Genomic DNA, 22,039 nt, shown 5'->3' with positions numbered 1-22,039 from the left:
TATCACGTATTACGAGTTGAGCTCATCTGCGCGCCCGCGCGCCTACTTGCTCATGCTCAAGTGGATGCGGGTGCGCGTGCTTCCCATCCCGGGAGGACGGGAGGAGGCCGCACTGACGTACGAGTCCTGCGACTTCATGCTCGTGCGGGAGAGCGCGGCGGCGCGATCACGACCCATGCCGCGGATGGTGTCTGCATGATCACCATTGGAGGCACCGGAGTGGTGGGCGGCGGCGATGGGCGGCATGCGGTGTGGCGATCGACTTGGGACGGATACGGGGGCGGGAGCCGAAGTAGGGAAGATACCTCCCCTCGCCATGCTTGGAGGCGTTCCGCTCACGGCGTAGGGGTTTGGTGAACGAGATCGGGCGAAAGTGTCCGGAGATGAGGGTGGTGTAACAAATGCCGAGGATATGTCGCTCACGGGCGATTTTATCGTGCTCGGTGGGTCGGGGCTCCAGTCATCAACAGCCTGTGGCCTTGGCGAGTCGCTCGAGTATCTGCTGCGCGTGGAGATGGAGTCTGTGTCTATCGAGAGGAGAGGGATGTGGCCCTCCGCTCTCTCGGCTGCATGCCCAGGCGAAAGAGGTGGATAGGCCATCATTGCGCCGCCACTAAGATGGCGAGGTGGTAGATGATGGGAGGGGGACGCGGTTGCGGTCATGCTTAGGTTTCCCGAAGTGGTCCGAACACTCCTGGGCCCGTTTCCCAGGGGATGATAGAGGAAATCGTTATAACTTATCTGAGGCGATCCGGAGGTTGTGGGTGACGTCGGGGAGCCGACTGGCGACATGGGTGGCGACGGCGAGTCGACGGCGAACATTCGCAGAGGCTTGGGTGCCGTCTTTGGCGTCGTCGTGTTCAACCGACCCTTCTCAGGCACCAGTGGTGGTTCGGTTGCCATGGAAGGGCGGCGCGAGTCGTTGGATGCCTGGTCTATACTGGTACGCCGCTCGCGTTCCAGGCTTGTGCGGGCGCTGGGGCGAGAAAACGCGCTCTCGTCATAGCTGGCCTGGGTTTGGAGCCTATGAACGGAGGGCTTTGGGGGCACAGCCGGCGAAGACGAGTGCGCGCCGGGGTAAAAGTCGGTGCTCGTGTAACTACCGCCGCTGCGGCTGCGGCTCTGAATAGGGTGGGGCCGATTGATGAGGCTCGTGGCATGCCTGTCGGAGCTGCTGTTCGTACGATCGTCGGAACTTCCCTGGCGGCTTCGGGCGCTGGCTGATCTGATGAGGGCCGACAGTCTGTTTCTTTCGCTCTCTTCTGAATAGGCATCGCGGTAACACAGCTGAGACTCCGGGGTGCTGGAGAAGACCAAGACATCACGGGCAGCGGCGCGAGGAAGGAGGGGCACCGAGCCGACGAAGGCGAACTTGAGCGACTTCACTGCGTCTGCAATTCCGAGAACGAGTAGCGGGTGCAGTCTGAGGCAGTCAGTGCTACCGAGGTACTCTCCACTGCTCACCTGGCGACAACATCTCTTTTCACTCCGCCAGCCCCTGCGGGCCAGCGGCGGAGACCTGCGAGCCAGAACCGATAGACGCCAGGATGCACCCAGCCTTCGAGCTTGATGGCCTTGAAGTGGGAGAGCGTCGGCTGTGGTAGCGGTCGGTGGAGGCTCGTAATGGAACTGCGGATTGACGAGAGAAGCTGCCCTGACAGGCGCAGCGGCGGATTGATGAGCGAGATGCGGTCCGGCACTGTTCGTCAGTGAGGGCGAGCTATGACGGCGGCCCACGCGGAAGGGAAACCGCGAAGAATAACGGCGGGATCTCTTCGATATCGGGCGTGTACGTGAACAGAAGGTTGTGCGATTCGGGCTGCGAGTCAGTTGCGATCCTGGTTCTGCATGTACTTACTTTGGATGTGGCCGGTTGGATGCCACCAACCATAGTAAACCCGTGGCGGGCGAGAGCGGTGAAGATAGCAAGTAGCAAGCGGATGGATCTGTAGATCAGCTGAATGGCCATCGACATTGACGCACTCGAGCTCTTGCGTTCCTTTAAGCCGCCAGACCTTGCCTCTCAACTCGGCTTTCCAACAGACAGGCATTTCAGAATGACGCTTGGCCACATAGTCGAGGTCCTCGCTACGCGACGCGACCCCCGGTTTCCATGTCTGCAAGGCTGCATCCAAGTCGGCCACCACGATAGCGGGGAAGCCTGTGATCTGAACGCTGGAGTCGCCGGAAAGGACGAGCAAGCCATGCTGCCTATTCTGACGATTCGGGTGGAGGGCTGGTATAATGTCAGGTGTAGTGGGATACGGGATATGGGGGGCCGGGAGGGGCTGTGGGTCTATCGAGAGGCTGGGGAGAGCGGGGGCTGGCTCGCTCCACAGAGGAAGGTTCGGATTGACCTTGTCGAGACCGGCGAGAGCCTGGAGGTAGAGGTTAGTCTCAGAGGGTGAGAGGTGAAGTGTTGCCATGCGCTGGCCGGACGGGGCATATGGTGCTTGTCGGGCAGAATCCTCTGAGTAACCCTCGACGTCGGCCTGGTTGATCTCTACAAGGTCGATTGATTCTTGGCGGATATGGGTGGGGATGGCAGGCTCGGAAGCCGGAGCTTTTGGAGACTTGCCGCGGACGCGACGGAACCAGCCCATGACGCCGAGAGGAGTGAATAATTAGGGGGTTGGGAAAGGAGATGAGGAGAGGAGAGAAAAGCGAGAAGAGAATGGAAAAGTTTGAGAGTGAAAGAGTGGAAGAAGGCGGGCGGGAGGGTTGGAGGGGCGAGACGAGGATGTGCGAGGTGCGAGGAGACGGTGCACGGTGGAGAGAATTGGGAGGCAAGGACTGGAGTCAGTGCGGCGCGTGGCGAGCGAGCGCGGGGCGGTGGGACGTGTGGGGGACGAGACTGATATCGTCAACGACGGGACGGAAGTTGTTGTGAAGGAGTGCAAGCGGAGAACGAGAAACGGGTGGTGCTCTTGCTGCCGCTGTCAAGTTGTAGCTGCAACGCGCTGAAATCGGGAGGCTGAAGGGGTGAGCTGTAAGGCATGTGTGAGAGAGTGCATAAGAATCGAAAGCCGAAGAAAGAAGCATTGTGAATGCTGCGCTCGTCGTTATTCTCGACTCCTCCGGCGATCGTGGGGGCGCGGCGTCATGAGCGGGGCCAGCGGGATGAGCGAGCACAACTGTGGGGGGGGGGGGGGCGTCATCAGTTCTCCTCGCGGCACTTGCTATGTTGATGGCCGGGGTTGTGGGCACGGGGACGGCGATTCATGGCGGAGTCAGGAGAGAGGAGGACACGGAGGGAGGGAGAGAGAGTCAGAGTGTGTGAATAGAATGAGCGATCTGTGCGTGGTCATGCGCGGTCCCTCAACTCGGCCTCATCAATGTGCCCGTGCACAGCCATGAAAGACTCGTGCATCGTTTCTCTCAGCCTCCAACATCCAACACCATCCGTCGCCATGCACGATCTTTGATGCGGTCGGTCGAAGATCAAAGATCGAAGTTTGAAGGGAAAGTAAGTGGAGCATGAGTCATTGTGAGAGCATGAGAGCAACGATCTGGGACCAAACATGCTTCCCACTTCTCTCGTGATCCTGCCGCTTGGCATCCCTGCCGAGCTGCTGAGCGCCCAGCTGCCGAGCCGCTCACCGCCCATCTGCCGCTCACCGCCTTGTGCGCAGTCTGATCATCCCATCAATAACGTATACACAGCTCACAGCCTTTTGTTCTGCATGCTGCATGCAGCATACTACATGCTGCGAGTTGTAACAGTTGCTTCAGACATGCTGCGGAATACCATAATACTTCTAATTGTGGAGAGGTAATAATTAGCCGTTCAATAGAGAAGACGCTGAAACGCCCAGACTTGCCCGACATGACCAAGACACGTGGGCGTCCCCTGACGTCATTGGCCGCTGAGCCGAGTGGTTCACCGGTCTCTCCCCTTTTGTTGCTCGTCGCATGCTACTCACTGCGCGCTGCTGCTGCGCATCTCGTCAACCCCCGCGATCCCGCGACTGCGGTAGATCTCGACGATCATCTCTTATCTCACGATCTCTCACGATCTCTCTCTCTCTCTCTCTTTGATCTCTTTCTCACTCTCATTACTCTTCACCAATAATGTCAGAACCACCGCCACAACATCCACCATCATTAACCACCCCCCTTCATGACAACCACGCCCGCTTGGCAACCCCTCCTCCACTCCCGCCCCGTCCACCACGGACCCCGCCCCTCGCCATCAAGCGCCGCGACAACCCTTCCCCTGCGCCCGACACCAACGGTCAGCCTCCCCTGTCATCACATGATGTCGCCGCCATCGCTCTGGCAAGGGCCACAGGGAGCACTCCGGAGAGGCATCCCAGTCCTCGAGCCGCTGCCGCTGGCGACGCCTATCTACAGCCAACATCATCCCAGGTTCACACTCCTTCTCCCCTCATCAAGCAAGGTGACACCTTAGATGTTCACAAGGAGCTGCCCACTCCCCCGCGTCAGTCCCCTCGCTTGCCATCTCCGCGCCAACCATCGCCCCTGCGAAATCCACCTCCGTTGCCTCCGCGGCAGAACACTCCTTCACTGGACCAGCATGTCCGTGTCCCCGACGACAAGCCGCCTGCGCAAGCTGCCACAGCTATACCCGTCACCCCTGTCACTCCAGCTACACCTGAGCTCTCTGCTCAGTCATCCCAGCACTCCTTTCACCTCAACGTACCCTCAACATCCGACCACGAGAAGCGTCGCCCACAACGACTCACACTTCGTGAACGTGCCGAGGAGATTCAGTCCAAGGCCCTACTGTACGCCGAACAAGGCGATCCACCTCCCATTATCAAGGACACGATCCTGGGCATATCACCGTTGATGTGTGTCGGCCTCGCCGTCATCGTTCTCCTGAGCGTACATCTGTTCGGATGGTACGCATTCGCCCAGATAGCAGCCTTCGGCTTAGCGCCTGTTGTTGCGCTCTGGCTGCTTCCTCTCCCCACGGCGGCGAAACGAGAGCCTGCGCCTGCCCCGCAGCCCGCCGATAACGTGGGATGGATGTAGGTATCTTAAGCTTCAGCTTTCCGCTGACAACAGCAATCATACTTTGCGCACACTGTTTCCCCTGGTCTCGACCGACGTGCTCACTCCCTTTGTGGACCTTCTCGAGGACGCCCTCATTCAGCAGGTGCCTCCCATCGTGGTATGGATCTACATGTTTCATCGCTCACTTTGTAGACGTCTGTTCGCTGCGCCGATGTGACGCTTGGGCGCGAGCCGATTCAACTTACGTCGCTTCGTACAATCACCGATGACGAGTGGTTCGCAAGTATCACTCAGGGGCCCTCCTCAAACGGGAGAAGTCACGCGCGTACTCGCTCGAACGCCACACATTTGTCGGTTGAGCAAGATGCGAGTGCGGCCGGCGAGACCACCCAAGCGTCCGACTTGAGCGACTTTCACCCAGGTACCGCGAGCGACGCATCGAGCACGAGGAAGGGCAATCACAGGCGAACGGCCTCGGGAATTTCAAGCAAGTCTAACAGGTCAATCAAGTCTGCAAAGTCTACAGAGTCGCTGGGAGCTAAAAGTCGGACTGCCTCAAACTCGGGGCGTCCCCTCTCCGGCTCGAGTCAATTCTCGCAGGGGAAGGAGACTGCCAAGTTGCGTAAAAGGGACATGATTGCGCGGCGTCTTCGTCGCGGACGTCGCCGTCATGTAGACTGCCCTGAAGAGTGCGATGTTGAGTGCGAGGACGAAGACAAGGCCTTCTACAGCCGCCATGATGACGACGAGGGCGAAGGATTCTACGTCAATTACGAGGTTTCGTTCAACTACCGCAGCACGCGCGAGATGAGCAGGAAGGGTACCGGGCTGCATATGCTCGCGTACTTTGGCTGGGGTGTCAAGGGGCTCGGCGGCTCCGAGATTCCAGTGTTCATCGACGTGCTCCAACTGAGCGGAACGCTACGGCTGCGGCTCCTCCTCAGCCCATCCCCGCCATTTGTGCGCGATGCGCTATTCACCTTCGTCAAAATGCCCGACTTTGATATTTCAGCGCGTCCACTGCGCAGCTTTGGCTTCGGCTCCATCAACGCCATGGATATCCCGCTCCTCAAGACATACGTCCAGAAATCGATCGCGCAGGTCGCAGGATCGTTCGTGTCGCCGCTGCACTACCACCTTGACGTCGATCGCCTCTTGCTTGGCAAGGATGCGGCATTGCAGACCAGCGCCGTCGGCGTACTCTACATCATCATCCATGGGTGTGATGACCTGCCGCGCACCGACACGATGGGGTCATGTGATCCGTATGTCGCCGCGTCGTTCTCCAAGTTTGACAAGCCGCTCTACTCGACCCGCACGGTGGTTAATTCCCTGGACCCGCTGTTTGAGGAGTCGGCGTTCCTTCTTGTGTCGGGCGAGAGCATTGAGGTAGGCGAGCAACTGTTGCTCAAGGTGTGTGACTCGGACCGATTTTCCGTGGACGACGCAATCGGGCAGGTCAAAGTCGATATTGCCGATATCATCGAGCAATCTGAGCAGGCTGGACCGGGATACGAGTTGTTCCGACGGCACGACGACCTTGAACCTGAGCATCCCGGCATGCGCGTACAGGGTCAGATCGACTGGAGCGTGCGTTTCTTCCCACTGTGGAAGATTCCCGTGGACGAGTTCCACCGCCGGCTCGAGGCGATCAAGGACCGTCGTGGTGAAGGCAAGACCGTTGCACCGTGGTGGCTACAGTGGCTTGACGACTGGATGGAGAAGCCTGAGTGGGAGACAGAGCGCGCCAAACGCCGCAAGGAGATGGTCGAATACATTACCGGTGAGCGGCAGCGTGATGAAATAGAGGCGGCCATGCCACCGACGGGCGAGTTCCCCTCAGGCGTCCTCCAGTTCCACGTGCACCAGTGCGCAGAACTGGAGATGTATCCCGACTCCGGCTCATTCTCTGGTAGCAACATCAGCCGTCGCAAGAGCGCGGCGTCAGGCAAGCCAGCGCTCAGCAACGTAATCGACCGCGCGCCGGGGGAGAACCCCGACCCACCTAGCGCTTACTGCGAAGTCCACCTAAACGACAAGTACGTGTTCCGGACACGGACGAAGCGAGTGAATCCCCAGCCGTACTTCAACGCGTTGAGCGAGCGGTTCATCCGCGATTGGCGGCAGGCGCGCATCAAGTTTGTCGTTAAGGACGAGCGAGACCGGGAGCACGACCCAATCATCGGGGTCGTGAGCCTGCGTGTCCGAGACGTGTTGGCGGACCGCGCGCAGATTACCCGTTGGTTCCCCATACTTGGAGGGCTGGGCTTCGGCAAGCTCCGCATCTCGCTCCTCTTCAAGCCCATCGACATCAAGCTTCCACGCGGCGTAAGCTCGTATGAGGCGTGCACATTCGACATCGCGAGCCTGCAAACCACCGACCTCTCAGAGGCACTGGGCAAAATGCCGACTCTGGTCATTGAAAGCGAGTATGATCAGGCGGTTTTCCAGCCTCCCGACGAAGAGGGATATGTCGAGGACGACGAGGGCGATGGGGGTAGTCGCCCGCGAAGCTCCACCATCACCAGCACGAACACGAAGCGTCTCTCCGATCGCCCGTATACAATGCCGCATGCTGACGGCGCGACCGTCGAGTGGGAGCTCCCCCAGCCAGTCCGCCTTGCCGTGCAGTACCGCCACAGCTGCAGCATGGTGCTGAGCTTCGTGACGCGGCGGGTATTGAAGAAGAAGCGTGTGCACGCCGTCGGCGTGCTGCCCCTCGCCAACGTACCCGACGATGAGTTGACGCGCCGCACCGTGCCGATTTTCGCGACGGCGAGCGTGCGCGACGCAGTACGCGCCAACGTGGCGTTCACGGAGTATGTGTCGATGGGCATGCCGGCGCTCGCGGCAACCACGACCCTGGGCGGGAGCTCGGTACTGCCGGAAAACGTGCGCGTCATCGGCTTCGTCAAGATCGAGTTTGTGCTGCATCCCGGTGTCAGCCGCGCGCACCGCAAGCTGTGCAAGCGCGACCTCAAGTTCAAGGCCGTGTACGACGCGTGGGAGGCGACGCGGCTCCTAGAGAACCCGGCGTCGCCATCCGACGACGGCGAGAGTGAATCCTCCGATCTGGGGCTGAGCGACGACAACGACGACGAGAAGGCGAGCGGCAAGGAAGCAGCCGCGGCGATGCGCGACGACGACACGCGCGCTATGCTCCACGGACGGAGCCACGCCAAGGCCCTGCATAAGCACAACAAGGGCATTTTTCAGCTCAAGATTGCGCGCACCGGCAAGTTTGTCAAGGACAAGGTGCAGGCACGCGTGCTCAGCACCACCGGTACGAATCTGTCGCAGCGCCCACACGGCGCAGACGTCCACGTAGAGAAGGAGGGGGTCAGTAAGCTGGGTTAGTATTCTAGAACTGGTTCTGGGGCCTTCGTGACATTTTGTAGCACTAGTTCTTTGAGCGACGCATGCATGCGACATTAGTCTGTCTAGTCGTCCAAGAGATCGATGAGGCCGCCGCCGGCGCCACCACGGGGTGAGGGCCGCCTCACACCTCCCGGCGGCGGCGGTAGGAGCGACGCAAAGCTCTGCGACGGACCAGTAGGTGGCGGGGACAGGGGCTCTGGAACAGGTGACAGCGGCCCGGAGTCAGCCGTGGCGTCCCTTGCCTGCGCGGCGGCCAAAAGTGTGAACGTGGCGCGGTGGTCAACGCTGGGCGTGCGGCGCGAGGCCGCGGGCGTCGGCACGCCGGCAGGGGGGAGAGGTCGCACTCGGCCCGTCGCGTCCGTGAACGAACTCTGGCGGCTCTTCGTCAGGCCAGTGGGGAGGCCCGCGGGGCGCGCGAAGACGGGTGGTGATTGGGACACGGTGCGGCTCAGGCTCGAGTTCCGGGACAGAGATGCGCCGACGAACGAGGCGGGGGCGTCCCCCGCACCCTGCTTGGGGCTTTTCTCGATCGGCGTAGGCGGGATCGACTTTGCGATAGGCGGCGGGGGCCTGGAGGGCGTAAGGGTAGACTCGAAGGCAGAGAAGTCAAAGGGGTCGGCGGCCAGCTGCGAGGGTTGGGAGGGCTGAGCAGGTTTCGGAGGGCCGGAAGCGCCAAACGAGCTATACGCCGGCCCGTTGAAAGAGCCAAAGCCCGTGGAATCCGTATCGAAGCCCGTCGACGTGCCCGTGTTGAAGCCGCTCGTGGCCGCATCCCCGAAGTCACCGAAGTCGCCAAAGTCGTCATCCGCTGCGGGGCCGGCGGTGGCGGAGGCCGCTGGCGCGTCAAAGTCGCCAAAGTCACCAAAGTCGTCGTCATGAGCAGAAGCTGGCGCTGGACCGCTTGGCGCTGTGGGGTCGGAAGTGGGGAGAGGTGGGGTGAGGGTTCGAGCGGGGGATGGGGCCAGGGCAAAGGGGGAGCGGGCTGAGGGCGGAGGGGACGGGGCCAGTGTGGCCATGCCGCCCATGCCGATGCCGGCCCTAGTGGGTGGTAGGGACGGGGAGAGCGTTGCCACGCCCATCATTGGAGGACTGCGGGCGGAGGTGGGTGGGGAAGCGGCCATGACGCCAAACAGGTCGTTGGATGCACTGGGAGGAGCGGCTGCGGAAGGCGTGGCGCCGAACCCGAAGCTGAGGTCGCCAAAACCGTAATCTTTCGGAGGGGGCGGGGGCGAGGTGGGTTTGCGTGGTGGTGGAGACATGGGCTTGCGCGAGATGCCCCCCAGCCCACTACCACTCGCAGCGCTTGCGGTTGAGCGGTGCCGGGAGTGGGCGCCGAGCGCGGGTCCAGAGGGACCATATCGCGGCCGCTCGGGGGTGGGAGGGCTGATCTGCGACCGGAGGGGCGGGGTGGCGCTGCGCGTGGGCTGCAACCCCGTACCCATGACAGGCGGGGTAGGGCTGCGCTGCGGCAGGAGTCCACCAAGACCAACCGGAGGAGTCGACATTCGAGGAGGGGCGGAGAGCTTGGGAACGGGCGGGGCGGAAGTGGAGGAAGTGGAAGGGGCGAGGAGGTCATCCCATCCGAAGGAGCTTGACGGCGCGGGAGTGGAGTCTGTCGCGGTTGAAGCTGCCGGGGTGGCATCGTCAAAGTCAAGGCTGGCGAACAGGTCAAATGCGTCATTCTTCGGCGGCGCCGGCTGGGCGCCCATGCTCGGCCGCGCCGAGCTCGGACCTGAGCGAGGCGGAGGCGCCAATGGCGCAGGGAGCGGTACCTCCTTCTTCATCGACAACACCTCGTCGATGCTCGACATCCCACCACCAATCAGGTCAGGACCGCTGGCAGACGGCACCTGGTCGAGGAACGCAAAATCGCTCTCGCCGAGCTCGAGCTCCTTGTCCTCGCCCTCCTTCTTCTCTTCCTTCTTGCCCCACCGGAAGAGACGGGACATGCGTGACGGCTCCGGTTTTTTCTCGGGGACAAAAGCGGGGGTCTCGACGGGGTACGTGGGTGGGCCAGTGACGTTTGCGGACAGCGGGGAGGGGGCAGAGATGGACCCTTGTCGCGCCATCGAGGGGACCGAGGAAATGGAAGCGCGGGCGGACATGCTCGGGCGGGTGTCTGATGGCGTGCCGGGGCGCGAAGAGATACTCGGCGGCTTGGAGAGCGCGCTCGCCGGCGCGCTACCAATACCTGCCGAGTCGAGGTCCGTCTTGACCTCGAGCACGGCGCCGCCGGAAGTCACGAGCGGCTTCGGCGTCGCTTGCCGCCTCCAGAAGCCCCAACCCTTCGCCTGTTCTGGCTCGGGCTGGGACGCGGAAGCCATGGCCTCCGGCTCGCCGAGACGCGAGCGCGCTGCCCATCCCTCTAGTCCCGGCCCAAAGTCGAGGCCGCCGCCCTCGGCACGACGAGGGCGAGGAGCGCGCAGCAGCGTCATGGAGTTCGGCGGGGCGCGACTCAGCGCCTGTGCGTACCTCTCTCGTGTAGCCGAGTGGCCAAACGCAAAGCTCGTGTCGGGCACCTCAGTGAGGGCGCGCAACGTCTCCCGCACGCTTTCTTGGAGGACGCGCGCGCCGTCATCCAGGGCTGTCTCCTCAGCTTCGGTCGTATGGAGCTTGTGCTCCCCGATAATGTCTTCCGCAACAGCCTCCCACTCCCGTCGCAGACGCATTACGCGCTCGTGCGGTGCGCGCGCGTCGGCCGCCGCGAGTCGCCGCTGTGCCGCCTCCCAGTCGAGCTCTTGCTGGCTCTGCTTGACAGGGGAATCGCGGCGGGGCACATCGTCCCACCCGCCGCCATGTGCGTCTTCCTTCCATCCCGCGTCCTCCTCCTTCCAGCTCGTATCGCCCCAAGCATCGTCGCCGCCGACATCAGCAAAGCCGCCAAAGTCCGACCCTATGGATACGCTGCGCTTTAGCTCAGAGGGCACGTTAAGCCCGGGGCCCTCTTTTGGGGACGAGGGTCTGAAGGGGGTCGCGAAGCCGGCACCAAGGTCCGTTGTGTCGAATCCGATGCTGTGGATGGGGATGGGGGCGGGAGGTGATGGGGGTGAGATTTCAAGTGATGCCCGAGAGCTGTCGTGCGAGAGACGTGCGTCGAGATCGACAGGTAGACTTGCGCTTCCAGGTCGCGAGTCTGGAAGAGGAGGAGCAGCGCTGCCCGGCCGGGAGAACGCGTCTGCTTCAAGAGATAGGCGAGGAAGGTCGCCGCTTAGACGCGAGATGTCATTGCTCAGGCGCGGAAGGTCGCTCAGGACGCGCGACTCAACCGACTTGCGCGGCGACGATGCCGGAGACGGGGAGGGCCTGCGATCCGGCTCTGCCTCTGTCTTGATATCGGGCTTGGAGGGCTCCGCACCCCACCCCGCGTCGAGATCGAGGCTCGGAGATCGGAGGCGCCCCGGCAGCGCAGTGGGTTTCGGCTCGGGCTCAGCTTTGGGCGTGCCCCACCCCACGTCATCCCACCCGTCGAGCTTGGGGACGCGGCTTGGAGCGCCGAGCCCAGTGTTCAGCGGGGGAGAGGGGAGCGTGACTTGGCTGAGCTTGCTGGGGCTCTTGGGCGAGAAGCGCGTCGGAGATGGCGGGCGGGGTTTGGATGCCAAGGTCGTTGGCTTGGCCCAGGGATCCAAGTCGGCGGGCTCGGGGGACGGCGTGCTGCTCGGCATGCGCATCTTGTCTGCTGAGACGGGCTTGCCCCATACCGCCCAGGGGTCTTCCATGCTGGGCGGTTGATGATGGAGAGGAGTAATGTCGACGTCGACGTGTTGCGTTGCGTGTCCAGGTATATGGCCTGGGCGTTTCGGCCCTCCACCCTGCACTTATGGATCCAGACCTCGTCTCTGCTCATCTCTTCATCCGCCATATCGCCATCTTCCACGCTTCCACCTCTCCTCTTGACCATCTCGTCAGCTCGCCCTAACCCCGCTCATCACTATGCCCCCACCTCTTGGCTTCAATCTTGCGCCGCGCGCGCACGCCCCCGGCCCGTCACTCTCCCTTGCACGCTCTCGACCCGGTCCTCCCGGCCCGCCCTCGCTCTCTGGCGCGTCCGCAACCTCAGCAAGCAGCAGCACGAAACCTGTGTCTCCGCGTGCACCTTCCTTCCACGCCGAGCTTGACGATTCCTCCATCCCCCTCCTGCCCGTGACGCCCGTCGACCCCGCCGCGTGGGCAGCGGAACACGCGCGCCCCTCCAACGATATCGAGCGAGTCAGCGGAGAGGGAAGGCGCGTCCAGTTTGCGCCTGATACGCACGTGGCCGTATTCGACGTGGAAGATGAGGAGGAGGCGCAGTACGAGGGGTTCCAGAAGCTGACTCGCGAGGAGGTCGTCTGGATCGCCATCAGCGTGGCCGCGGTCGGGGGTATTGGAGCCGCGGCGGTTCTCGCCACGCTGTACGACTGGGTACTGTGATGTTTGAGTAGCATCCGAAGACGTAATCGGGGAAACGGAGATGTGGAGAAGAGGGAGATCACCGTCGCTATGAGATGGTCGACATATCGACATCCTGTACGCCGAGAACGCGTCGAGCCCCGCTCCGCGTGCGATCAGTCGCGAACACGCCCGTCAACGGTGAATAAGCGAGCACACTGTGAGGTTCCTTTTGCGCTGCGGCTAACCCTAGACGAAAATGGCGCGTTTGCGCGGCCTCGTTATATCGCGCAAGGCCCTCGCATCTGACCAGCTGGCGAGATATCCAGCACCCCGGCTCAGCATGTCAGTCACAGGGACCCTCACATAGCTCACGTCCCATGCCGCCATTAGTCACGCGATGCATGAGTACTACGATGTATAATCTACTGGGACACAGCGTACATGTCAAGGATCCGCAGCCTGGCCTCCCTAAGCCTTGCGCACAATCTTGGTGATGGAATCACGCAACACCTTGCCGGCCTTCTCGACCTCCTTGCGGCTCATGTTGCCCGAGATTGTAATCTTGAGACTGGGCTCAGGCTCAATCGGCTCCTGCCCGCGGAGGCGGCGGGCGCGGGTGACGAGCACGCCCGAGGCGAGCGCGTCATCGACGATTTCTTGCAGGAGCGCCTCCTCTTCCTCGACTGTTGGCGGAGGTGTCTGGAGGAAGATGTGAATGAGCGCACTCTCGGGATGCGAAGGAATGGAGACGAGCGCATCGCGGTTCTCCGGAGCGCCCTCGGGGGCTGTCTCGATGCGCGCGAGCTGCGCGCGGAACGCCTGCACGTTGGCCTGGAGATTGGGGATGAGGTCAGGGCGGGCCTGCATGATGCGGATGGCCTCGGCGGACACGGTCGCATGCATGGCTGGCAGAGCGGCGGAGAAGACGGAGGCGGCCGAGTTGATGCGCTGGTGCGCCGTGACATGGCGCGAGCCAACGCAGAAGCCACCGCCGGCGCCGAGGGCGTTGCCCATCGAGCCAACGAGAATCTCGACCTCGCTGGCCGGGACGCCGTACTTCTCAGTGACACCGCGACCGTGGGCACCGACCATGCCGAACGACATCGACTCGTCCAGAATCAGACGGTACTTGAACTGCTTCTTGAGCTCCATAATGCGGGGAAGGTTGACCATCATTCCGTCATTCTCAAAGACACCCTCGGTGACAATGAAACGCCTTGTGAGCTTGCCGCCCTTGCGCTTAATCTCGCGCGCGACCGAGTTGAGCACACGCTCAAGGTCTTCCATGTCGTTGTGCGCATACCATCGGATTGTCGAGCGCGAGAGCTGCAAACCCTTGCAGATGGCGAAGTTGACACCACGGTCAGCGACGATAATGTCGCCGCGCTTGGCGAACGCGGGAATAACGGAAGAGACGGAAGAGAAGGCCTGCGCGTAGATAATGGCGCTCTCAACGTCGAGGAAATCGGCAATGTCCTCCTCGAACGCCGTGTGCGCGTCAATGGTACCGTAGAAGCCCATAGGACCACACGAGCCGACGCCGTACTCGCGCAGCGTCTTGATCGCGACCTCTTTGAGCTGGTCGTTCTCTACCATTCCCAGCCAGTCGTAGATGGCCATGTTGATCACCGGCTTGCCATTTGGGGAGAGCTTGACGTGTGCGCCATTCTGGCCGTACACGGTCGGCACACTTGCCAGTGTCCCGCGCTCGAGGTCGGTGAGGTCGATGAGCAACGGCTCAGGCTTCCAGTCATCGACGAGCTCATCGATTTCCTGGGGTCAGCGGGTACCGCAAGTTGCAAAGCCCCTCGGGCATCGGTGTACCTTTTCGCTGAGTTTGAGGCTATTCCCTTCACCTTCACCACGGGTGCGCCCCTTCAGCAGTGTGAAGAGCGCAAAAGCGATAAGGCAGACCTCGAGAAGTGACCGCCATGGATCATTCTGGTACGAGCTCTGGACGTAGCGGCCGATGATGGCAGAGCCGGGGACGTGTTGCCAAGCCCGGATGAGGTATTTCGAGGTCGAGTCGAGGACAAGGACGACGGGGACGAGGTATGGGGGGATATCGGAAGGAGAGGCTGCGGCAGTGCCGCTGGGGTATGAGGGTGATGCCATGGACGAGAGATGAAGATGCGCGAGATGAGGGAGAATGAGAAATGCGAGTTGCAAGTCGTCGGAGGAGATTGACGCGTCTCATGCCAGGCCTTGCCTGCCAGGGGCTGCAGGGAAGGGACGACGCAGGCGGAGGCGGCCACTGCTCAAAAGCGTGGCGTTTCCATGTACGTAACAACACGTGAGGCAGCTCTAGTGTCCTCCCTTCTGCAAGCATGCACCTAGACTGTGTAAAAGCTGTGTCGCTGCATTAGGTAGCGCGGCTCTGAGTCGCTCTAGACGTGCTGAACGCGAGTAGACTTCAAGTCCTCAAAAGGAGACTCTCTTGTACAGATCTAGCATCTTTTTCGCCCACTACAAACACCCTCGGCTTAGATCTGCCCCTGGGGAGGAGCCTCGCCCTCAGCCTGCTTCTCCGGGCGCATGGCCGGGAAGAGGAGAACCTCCTTGATGTTGGCCGAGTCGGTGAGGAACATGACAAGACGGTCAATACCGAGACCCCAGCCGCCCGTGGGGGGAAGACCGTACTCGAGGCTGATGTCAGCTGTGCGCAAAGAACACAACGAGCTGCTCGCAGCTTCTTATAAAAAACTCACGCGTTCAGGAAGGTCTCGTCAACACCCTGTGCCTCGTCGTCGCCCTGCTCCTTCTGGCGAACCTGCTCCTCGAAGCGGTCGCGCTGGTCGAAGGGGTCGTTGAGCTCAGTGTATGCGTTACAGATCTCCTTGGTCGCAATGAACGCCTCGAAGCGCTCGCAGAGACCGGGGCGCGAGCGGTGGTACTTGGCCAGCGGGGACATGACCTGCGGGTGGCCGACGATGAACGAGGGGTTGATGCACTGGTTCTCGATGAACTCGCCAACAAGCTTGTCGAGGAGACGAGCGTTGGTCTTGGGCTCGGCGCAGTCAACGTTGTGCTTCGTGCAGATCTCGCGGAGGAACTTGTTGGCCTCGTCGGTGTGAAGAGTGTCTCCGGGAGGGAACTTTACGCCGAGCTGCTTCTCGAGCTCCTCGATCATGTCAAAGCGCTTCCAGGGAGTGGCAAAGTCGATGTCGTACGAAGGCTGGCCCTCACCCTTGCCCTTGGGGTGGAACTTGATCTTGGTGCCACCAGTGAGGTACTTGACAAGACCCGAGATCATCGACTCTGTCATGTCCATGAGGTCGTACATGTCGGCGTAGGCCATGTAGAACTCGCAGATGGAGAACTCAGGGTTGTGGGTCATGTCAATCTGCTCGTTGCGGAACACGCGGCCAATCTCGAACACACGGTCAAGACCACCGACAATAAGCTCCTTAAGGTAAAGCTCGGGAGCGATACGCATGAAGAGGTCAAGCTTGAGGTCGTTGTGGTGGGTCACGAACGGCTTGGCGGTAGCTCCACCGGCGATCATCGACATCATGGGAGTCTCGACCTCGAGGAAACCAAGAGAGTCAAGGTACTTGCGGATGTAGTTGACAATCTTGGCGCGGGCAATGAAGACGTCACGAGTGGGCTGGTTGACGATCAGGTCGAGGTAACGCTTGCGGTAGCGCGTCTCGGTGTCGGTCAGACCCTCACGACCGGGCAGCTGGTGCAGACAGGGCGAAAGAAGCTTGACCTCGCTAGCGGCAATAGAGAGCTCTCCGGCCTTGGTACGGGTCGGCTTGCCGGTGACACCGATAATGTCACCACGGCGGATAAGGTCGTTCTGCTGGACGAAGGCCTCCAGCGACTCGGCGTTCTGGGCCTGCGCAAGCACCTGAATCTTGGCACCGTCGGCGCGCACGTCGTAGAAGCGAATCTTGTTGCCCGACGAGCGCATGGTGGTCACGCGGCCAGCAATGGTAATTGGCTGCGGAACCTCGACGGTCTCGCCCTCGGGAACCTTGCCCTCCTGACCCCACTCCTTTACGTAGGCAGGAATGCCGGTCGAAACGTGGAACTTGTGCGGGTATGGGTCCGGGTTCTTGGTCTCGCGCAGCTTCTTGATCGCGTTCGAACGCAGCTCGTAGAACGCCGCGGCGTCAAGCTGCTCCTCGGCGGCGGCAGCGGCAGCAGCGCCTGCCTTGGACGACTGGGCGGGCGCATTGGCCGCCTTCTCGGCAGCCTTGGCAGCCTTCTTCTTCTCGACTTCGCGCTGCTTCTGACGACGCTTAAGCTCGCTGTTCGTCAGCCATTGTCCTTCGACAGGCAGGGTCAAAAACAGATATGTCGCCTATCACCGCCACGAGATGATGACGGGAAGGCAGCCACACCCGGATAGTTCGCGACCTCATTCCTCTCGCCACCACTCACGACTTGGAGATCATCTCGCCGGTCTCGGGGTCCTCCTTAAGGTTGGCCTCGGCGGGGGCGGACATTCTGAATGAACGGGCTAGTGCGGGGTAGGTCGGACGATAGGTGGGGTTGCGGGTGCAATGGAGAGTGGGGAGAAACTGTTTGCTAGCCCTGTATAGGCTTCTCAGCATGCACAGCGACGAGATGGTAACTGGTGAGGGCGTGGACCGGAGCTGTGGCGAGTAGCAGAAGTTTAAGTTGGAGTAGGTATCGTGACTCGAGTTGCCTCGAGTCGGTCGCATGCAGCGGCCAACTTTGGAGTCGGCAGAGTTTTATTCGTGGACTAATTCCACTTACGTAAAGATTCTCAATCACCACCGAAACCCACCGAGAATGTTGAAAGTCGAGCTCGCTGCTCTACATCGCGGCAACACCACCTCCATGCTCGGCCTCACATCACTCCGCGCGGCGCTCGCGGTCGCCATCGAGCCCACGATGGGCATTCGCGCCATGTCTACAACCCACCTGGGTAACCTTGCGCCGGCGAAAGGCAGCACCAAGGTCGTAAGTGTCATTCAACCGTATAGGCAAAATACGCTCGACTCGAACGGTGCGGCGCGCGAGCGCGCGGGCATGTGAAAGCGGGCGCGGGCGGTGGTTGAAAGGCGGGACATGTCTTCTGGGGTGGGCCCGAAACCAAGAACTATTGTGAACTCGAGTCGAAGACCAGAACGGCCGTACGGCGATGGTGTGGATGACCTGAGGAAGGTTGGGGCGCACGTCCGACACTGTCAAGCTCTACGCTGATCTTGTCCTCATCTTCTTTGCGCAATGCATAGAAGCTTCCTATTATTTCACCTCCCTCGGTGTAACGTCGCTGACAACAGAATCTCCGTCGTGGTCGTGGTGAGGGTTCGACGAAGGGTGGACAGGCAGGTCGCGGTCACAAGGGTCAGAACGCGCGCTCCGGCACCGGCAAGCCGACGCCTGGTTTTGCTGGTGGTCAAACGCCCCTGCACCGCCTGTTCCCCAAGCGCGGCTTCGTCAACTTCACGCGCCGCGTCTACGCGCCCCTCCAGGTCGCCACCCTGCAACGCTGGATCGCGCTCGGCCGCATCAACCCCACGGCGCCCATCACGATCGGGACAGTTGTGCGCGCAAACGCTGTCCACGGGCTTAGCAAGCAGGCGGGCGTCAAGCTCGTTGGCAAGCCTGACACATCCCTCCCTCTGCCACCAGTCAAGCTCGAGCTGAGCCGGTTTTCGAAGGGTGCAGCCGACGCGATCATCGCGGCGGGCGGTGAGGTCGAGGCGGTGTATCACAACAACTTGAGCTTGCGGCAGGAGATCTGGCCCGAGAAGATGCCGCGGCCCGTCAAGAGCGCACTGCCGATTCGCAGGACGGACATCGAGTTCTACTCCAACCCCGAGAACCATGGGTATCTTGCCAAGCGGGGGATCGTCATCGGCAAGCAGGAGTAGAGGAGCATAGCATGCACAGTTCATATCACGCCTACGGTAGCTGCAGGGGCGGATATGTGTGAAGAAGAATCAGAGCGAAGTAGGCAGCATGCTGCTCCAATGCTCACTTCGATTCATCCCTGCTGCTACAATCGTTCCCCAGCGATTTCATGCGATTTCCCGCGACTTCCCGCGACTTCCGCTGACCGGCACGCTTGAAGCACTTCTCCCCTCATATTTACGCGCAGCAGCCGTGAGGAGCATCTCCTCCCGGTCTCCATGACCTGTGCAAGACGCTCGCTGCGCTCGGGTATAATACATCAACATACAGATGAGACTATCTTAGTAGCCACCACGTCCCCGCCCGCGGCCACCACCGCCACCACGCGAGCTAAACCCACCGCCGCCGCCGCGCGAGCTGAACCCACCACGGCCGCCGCCGCCGCCGCCACGCGAGCTGAACCCACCACGGCCACCACCGCGGCCGCCAAACCCGCCACGGCCACCACCGCGGCCACCGCCACGGCCGCCGCCACGGCCACCAGTCGCGCCGCCACGCTTCTTCTCGCCTTGGGTCAGCTGCGTTCGTAACATTGACAAGAGCTAAACGCCAGCGTCTGAGGCGACGCCCACCTGGCGTAGCGGCTCTAGACTCGGCGCAAGGCTCTATTCCATCCTCCGTGTACTCACCCTTAGGCGCAGGAGGCTTGGGGAGGAAGCGCTCCAATGGCAAGAGCTTGTCGCCGCCGATGTACACCTTGTCCTCCTTCTTGAACGACGCGGCCTGCATACCAGCGTCCATCTTGACGGTGAAGTAGACCTCGTTGATAGGGCCGAGAATCTCGTCAATCTTGCCGATTTGAGTCTTGTTCTCAAGGTAAATAGGTGCGTTGAAGTAGGGAATCTTGGTCGGCTGCGTCAGAGAGCAGAGCATCTCGCTCTCGACGGGGTGGACGAACGAGCCGATCTCTGTGGGTCGTCAGCTCGGTTCCAGTGTGGCTCAGGTATGACGGCAGGTGAGTGGCTTGCGCTTGGTGCGCATCCACCCATCCACAGCATCCACGCCGCGCGCATCTCCATGGGGCACTCCTCTTCCTCCCATCTTGCACGGATTGCGCGGCCGCTTCGTAACACTCACCAAGCACCTCAGCGGGAGGGCCGTAGCTCTGGAAACCACCGCGGCCACCGCCGCGACCTCCGCGACCACCGCTAAAGCCGCCGCCGCGACCGCCGCCGCCGCCCCTGGAAAATCCGCCGCGTCCGCTCATGTCGATAGTTGTTGTCGCTGTCGGGGTCGGAGTGTAGGTTGTTGGTGGAGGGACGAACGTATTCAGCGAACTTTTGCTGCCACGGACTGTGACCGACGGGATTATCTGGTCGACACGTGCGCCTCACGCGAGTCTCACTGTGGAGACCCCGGCCTGTTGCCTCGACTGCTCGATCACCTCCCGTCTGGTCGTCATCGCTCGACTTCTTCATCGTCCTCGCTTTGACACTTGCACAACACTCGATCAGCTCGCGCGCCATGGCAGACTACAAGTCAGCCAAGGAGGCGTTCCATGCCGACAATCCTGGCTCTTCGGTTCACTATATCAACCTAATCAGCGTCACTGCTCTCGTAAGCCCTTCATGACGCCATGCCAGAAGCTGATTGTAGACGGGCTATGCGTTGTATGCGACGGCATCGAGAAGAACAGAAGGTCGCCTGCTCGACTACATGACAACTGTACTTCCCCTCCTGCTGTCTATGACCACCATGTCTTCGCGCCTTGTGTTACTCAACAGCGTGCTTGCGCTTGGAGCATGGGTTCTGGCCGTCACCACGCCGAGGACATGGTATCCGCACCGCGTAGCCATGCCCCGCGGGAGATGGCTTGCCGAGAGTGACAGCGAGGACGAGGGAAGCAACGGGCGTCGCACACCCACCCGCCGGCCGCAGGTCAAGCTCCCGTCACAGGTCATCGCCGAGTCGAATGCGGCCGAGGCTGAGCGTCGTAGCTCAGGATCGGCGTCTGCTCTGTCTTCGCCCATATCACCAGATGAGGGCCGTCGCCGCCGTCTATCGCCAGCCCCCGGTTCCAGTGCTGTCATCGACATTGGCTCACCTCAACCGCAGCGGCGCACATCACCAGTCAAGGGTGACCCACTTCCAACGAGCACACATACCCATCTTCCACACTCTCGTGCCGGGCGCCCGCTGCGGCGTACACATTTGCCCTTCCTTTCCGTCTACCGTGCCCACATGATGGTCATGACAGTTCTCGCAATTCTTGCGGTCGACTTCCCGGTCTTTCCTCGTGTGCTGGGCAAGACTGAGGACTGGGGCACGGGCCTCATGGACGTCGGCGTCGGGTCTTTCGTCTTTTCCCTCGGCATTGTGAGCTCCAAGGGCTTCTCGACGACACGCAGAGGCAAGATGCTGGGTACCTTACTCGGTGGCCTTCGTCGTGCCCTTCCTGTCCTCGCACTCGGCTTTGTGCGCCTCCTCATGGTCAAGGGTGTTGAGTATCCTGTGAGTGGTCAGCAGGCAGGTCGCCGAGAACTGACAGTAGGAACACGTTACTGAGTATGGGGTACACTGGAACTTCTTCTTCACGCTCGGTCTTGTACCCGCACTCGCCACTTCTCTTCTTCCCCTCCACGGGAGATGTAAGTGGGGCACCATAGCAGTCATCATCAGCGCTTGTGAGCTACATGTGGTCGTTCCATCAGCTTACGTTAGTGCACCAACTAATTCTCGCTGCGCCGGGTCTTACACCGTTCCTTCTCAACAATTACCGTCCTAATGTTCTCGCCGCAAACAAAGAGGGCTTTGCGTCACTGATTGGCTACCTCGCAATCTTCCTCGTGGGCCTCGGCGTCGGCGAACACATCCTCAGCCTCTCAACTGGACGTCGGCGGAGGCGCTCCTCTTCTCGCCGAAAGGAAGCCCTCACGAGCGGAAACGAGACCGACGACGAGTTCTCGGACCCAGACACGGTTGCCGAGAGAGCGACGCGGCGGCGCTCCGAGCTTGCTCTTGAGCTAGCAGGATATGCTGCTGCGAGTTGGATCACCCTCGGCATGTGCAGCTACATGGGTTGGCGCGTGTCGCGGCGTCTTGTGAGTTCTGGTCTCTCAGCTTAGAGCAATTTGCAGTGAGCTGACAGCAGGCTAACGGCCCATACGTACTCTGGACGGTGGCGTATAACACCTCCACCCTCGCAGGCTACCTCTTTATTGAGATCTGGCTGTGCGATCCACGTCCAGGACACGTGGAACGAGCATGTCCACCCCTCCTCGATGCGATCAACGCGAACGGGCTTGCCGTCTTTCTCCTGGCCAACCTCGGCACGGGGTTGGTCAACATCAGCATGGAGACGATGTTTGCGCCGGACTGGCTCGCGATGGGCGTGTTGGTGACATACAGTGTTGCGATCTGTGGTATCGCATGGGCGATGCGCGGGATTCGCATCAAGATATAATAGACGCTTAGAGGT

The 22,039-nt window shown here is 61.3% G+C and overlaps 10 protein-coding genes across 10 annotated transcripts; 5 read left to right on the top strand and 5 right to left on the bottom strand.

The window, feature by feature from the left end:
* Positions 1 to 42: 42 nt before the first annotated feature.
* COLE_01888 (uncharacterized protein) lies at positions 43 to 2,603 on the bottom strand (the record flags this gene model as incomplete). Its single annotated transcript, XM_018427549.2, has 5 exons — positions 43 to 1,423; positions 1,465 to 1,699; positions 1,738 to 1,819; positions 1,859 to 1,946; positions 1,984 to 2,603. The coding sequence occupies 5 exons, from the start codon at positions 2,601 to 2,603 to the stop codon at positions 43 to 45; spliced, it is 2,406 nt and encodes an 801-aa protein (XP_018278797.1).
* Positions 2,604 to 3,521: 918 nt separating this feature from the next.
* COLE_01887 (uncharacterized protein) lies at positions 3,522 to 3,776 on the top strand (the record flags this gene model as incomplete). The annotated part of the gene is made up of 1 exon (XM_018427548.2): positions 3,522 to 3,776. One exon carries the CDS (start codon positions 3,522 to 3,524, stop codon positions 3,774 to 3,776), a length of 255 nt encoding a protein of 84 aa, XP_018278796.1.
* Positions 3,777 to 4,071: 295 nt separating this feature from the next.
* Positions 4,072 to 8,337, top strand: COLE_01886 (uncharacterized protein; the record flags this gene model as incomplete). The annotated part of the gene is made up of 3 exons (XM_018423216.2): positions 4,072 to 4,994; positions 5,032 to 5,137; positions 5,173 to 8,337. The coding sequence occupies 3 exons, from the start codon at positions 4,072 to 4,074 to the stop codon at positions 8,335 to 8,337; spliced, it is 4,194 nt and encodes a 1,397-aa protein (XP_018278795.1).
* An 83-nt stretch (positions 8,338 to 8,420) lies between these two features.
* Positions 8,421 to 12,074, bottom strand: COLE_01885 (uncharacterized protein; the record flags this gene model as incomplete). The annotated part of the gene is made up of 1 exon (XM_018426687.1): positions 8,421 to 12,074. The coding sequence occupies one exon, from the start codon at positions 12,072 to 12,074 to the stop codon at positions 8,421 to 8,423; it is 3,654 nt and encodes a 1,217-aa protein (XP_018278794.1).
* A 214-nt stretch (positions 12,075 to 12,288) lies between these two features.
* On the top strand, positions 12,289 to 12,768 carry COLE_01884 (uncharacterized protein; the record flags this gene model as incomplete). Its single annotated transcript, XM_018423215.2, has 1 exon — positions 12,289 to 12,768. One exon carries the CDS (start codon positions 12,289 to 12,291, stop codon positions 12,766 to 12,768), a length of 480 nt encoding a protein of 159 aa, XP_018278793.1.
* A 429-nt stretch (positions 12,769 to 13,197) lies between these two features.
* COLE_01883 (uncharacterized protein) lies at positions 13,198 to 14,844 on the bottom strand (the record flags this gene model as incomplete). The annotated part of the gene is made up of 2 exons (XM_018427546.2): positions 13,198 to 14,502; positions 14,554 to 14,844. 2 exons carry the CDS (start codon positions 14,842 to 14,844, stop codon positions 13,198 to 13,200), a joined length of 1,596 nt encoding a protein of 531 aa, XP_018278792.1.
* A 368-nt stretch (positions 14,845 to 15,212) lies between these two features.
* COLE_01882 (uncharacterized protein) lies at positions 15,213 to 17,183 on the bottom strand (the record flags this gene model as incomplete). The annotated part of the gene is made up of 3 exons (XM_018423214.2): positions 15,213 to 15,375; positions 15,438 to 16,985; positions 17,119 to 17,183. 3 exons carry the CDS (start codon positions 17,181 to 17,183, stop codon positions 15,213 to 15,215), a joined length of 1,776 nt encoding a protein of 591 aa, XP_018278791.1.
* Positions 17,184 to 17,541: 358 nt separating this feature from the next.
* COLE_01881 (mitochondrial 54S ribosomal protein uL15m) lies at positions 17,542 to 18,581 on the top strand (the record flags this gene model as incomplete). Its single annotated transcript, XM_018423213.2, has 2 exons — positions 17,542 to 17,664; positions 17,988 to 18,581. The coding sequence occupies 2 exons, from the start codon at positions 17,542 to 17,544 to the stop codon at positions 18,579 to 18,581; spliced, it is 717 nt and encodes a 238-aa protein (XP_018278790.1).
* A 321-nt stretch (positions 18,582 to 18,902) lies between these two features.
* COLE_01880 (uncharacterized protein) lies at positions 18,903 to 19,828 on the bottom strand (the record flags this gene model as incomplete). Its single annotated transcript, XM_018423212.2, has 3 exons — positions 18,903 to 19,129; positions 19,251 to 19,529; positions 19,699 to 19,828. The coding sequence occupies 3 exons, from the start codon at positions 19,826 to 19,828 to the stop codon at positions 18,903 to 18,905; spliced, it is 636 nt and encodes a 211-aa protein (XP_018278789.1).
* A 257-nt stretch (positions 19,829 to 20,085) lies between these two features.
* Positions 20,086 to 22,024, top strand: COLE_01879 (uncharacterized protein; the record flags this gene model as incomplete). Its single annotated transcript, XM_018426686.2, has 5 exons — positions 20,086 to 20,178; positions 20,218 to 21,072; positions 21,113 to 21,245; positions 21,283 to 21,662; positions 21,713 to 22,024. The coding sequence occupies 5 exons, from the start codon at positions 20,086 to 20,088 to the stop codon at positions 22,022 to 22,024; spliced, it is 1,773 nt and encodes a 590-aa protein (XP_018278788.1).
* Between the last annotated feature and the right edge of the window lie 15 nt (positions 22,025 to 22,039).

Source organism: Cutaneotrichosporon oleaginosum, assembly GCF_008065305.1.
Source record: "Cutaneotrichosporon oleaginosum strain ATCC 20508 chromosome Unknown ATCC20508_contig02, whole genome shotgun sequence".
Lineage (NCBI taxonomy): Eukaryota > Fungi > Basidiomycota > Tremellomycetes > Trichosporonales > Trichosporonaceae > Cutaneotrichosporon > Cutaneotrichosporon oleaginosum.
Note: the sequence above shows the minus strand (reverse complement) of the source record. Positions and strands in the feature narration are given on the sequence as shown.